Genomic DNA, 922 nt, shown 5'->3' with positions numbered 1-922 from the left:
TTTAAACATTACCCTTTTTATCGATTATATTGGCGCGCGGTTTTGTATTGGTTAAATTCGGGTTTGGTAAAATACAGGCGTTGTTTGTAGGGATCGCGCCCTACGCGCTCGCCCTTGTAATCGTTATCGTCTGATCACTTATATTCGCTCGCCATCGATCGCGCTATGCACGTATGCGCACTGTGTGATCATGAACTTAGGATAAGTAGAGTTACAACTCCTTTTTGATCCTTCTCACTCGGCTGCCCTTCCACGAAGGTCTGCCCTTGTTGTGAAGTTCGACTACGTTATCCACTGAAGTCTGGCTACTAGTTGTGTTGCCCAGTAACAGGCACAACATTCTGGTAGCAGCTCCTTGTTGATCGACGACGAGCCCAATGACGAATAATACTGGTGATAATCGCCCCCAGGTTGATGAAGCCGCCCCCTTGAGGATTAGTCTCTCGATGCCCCCTGCTTTCGATGGTATCTCCGGTAGCTTTAAGGATTGGCTAAGACGTTATGAGCAATGTGCCCTTGCCGCCGGATGGTCCACTCAACAGCAGGCAGAACGCCTTGGTCTGTACTTGAAGGAACCCTTTCTATCTGGTTGGGATGCTTATGCTAAGAAGGTGAACTTCGAGGAAGACAAGAAGTCCCTCCTGAAGATATTTGATCATGTCCGTCCCCACCGAGCCCTGAAACAGTTCCAAGAACTACGCTGGTCCAAAGGTCAGCACCCGGCTCTCTATGCTGCAGCCCTACAACGACACCTCAACCGGTACTATACCAAGGAGAAGTTCCCCGAACTCTCTGAAGCGGACAGGACTAAGAACATGGAGGAGATGATCATCGACCGACTGAAGGCAGATCTACCCCCCATGGTCCGGTTCCAGCTCCTCTTGAAAGAGCCTAAGAACCTCAAGGAGGCCTGTATAATGTG

At 49.8% G+C, this 922-nt stretch overlaps 1 protein-coding gene across 1 annotated transcript; it reads left to right on the top strand.

Moving 5' to 3' along the window:
• Positions 1 to 446: 446 nt before the first annotated feature.
• On the top strand, positions 447 to 912 carry Pmar_PMAR005710 (hypothetical protein; the record flags this gene model as incomplete). The annotated part of the gene is made up of 1 exon (XM_002784555.1): positions 447 to 912. A coding segment is annotated over one exon (466 nt), but the record flags the coding sequence as incomplete, so codon positions are not given.
• Between the last annotated feature and the right edge of the window lie 10 nt (positions 913 to 922).

This window comes from Perkinsus marinus (assembly GCF_000006405.1).
Source record: "Perkinsus marinus ATCC 50983 genomic scaffold scf_1104296934816, whole genome shotgun sequence".
NCBI classification, from domain to species: domain Eukaryota; phylum Perkinsozoa; order Perkinsida; family Perkinsidae; genus Perkinsus; species Perkinsus marinus.
Note: the sequence above shows the minus strand (reverse complement) of the source record. Positions and strands in the feature narration are given on the sequence as shown.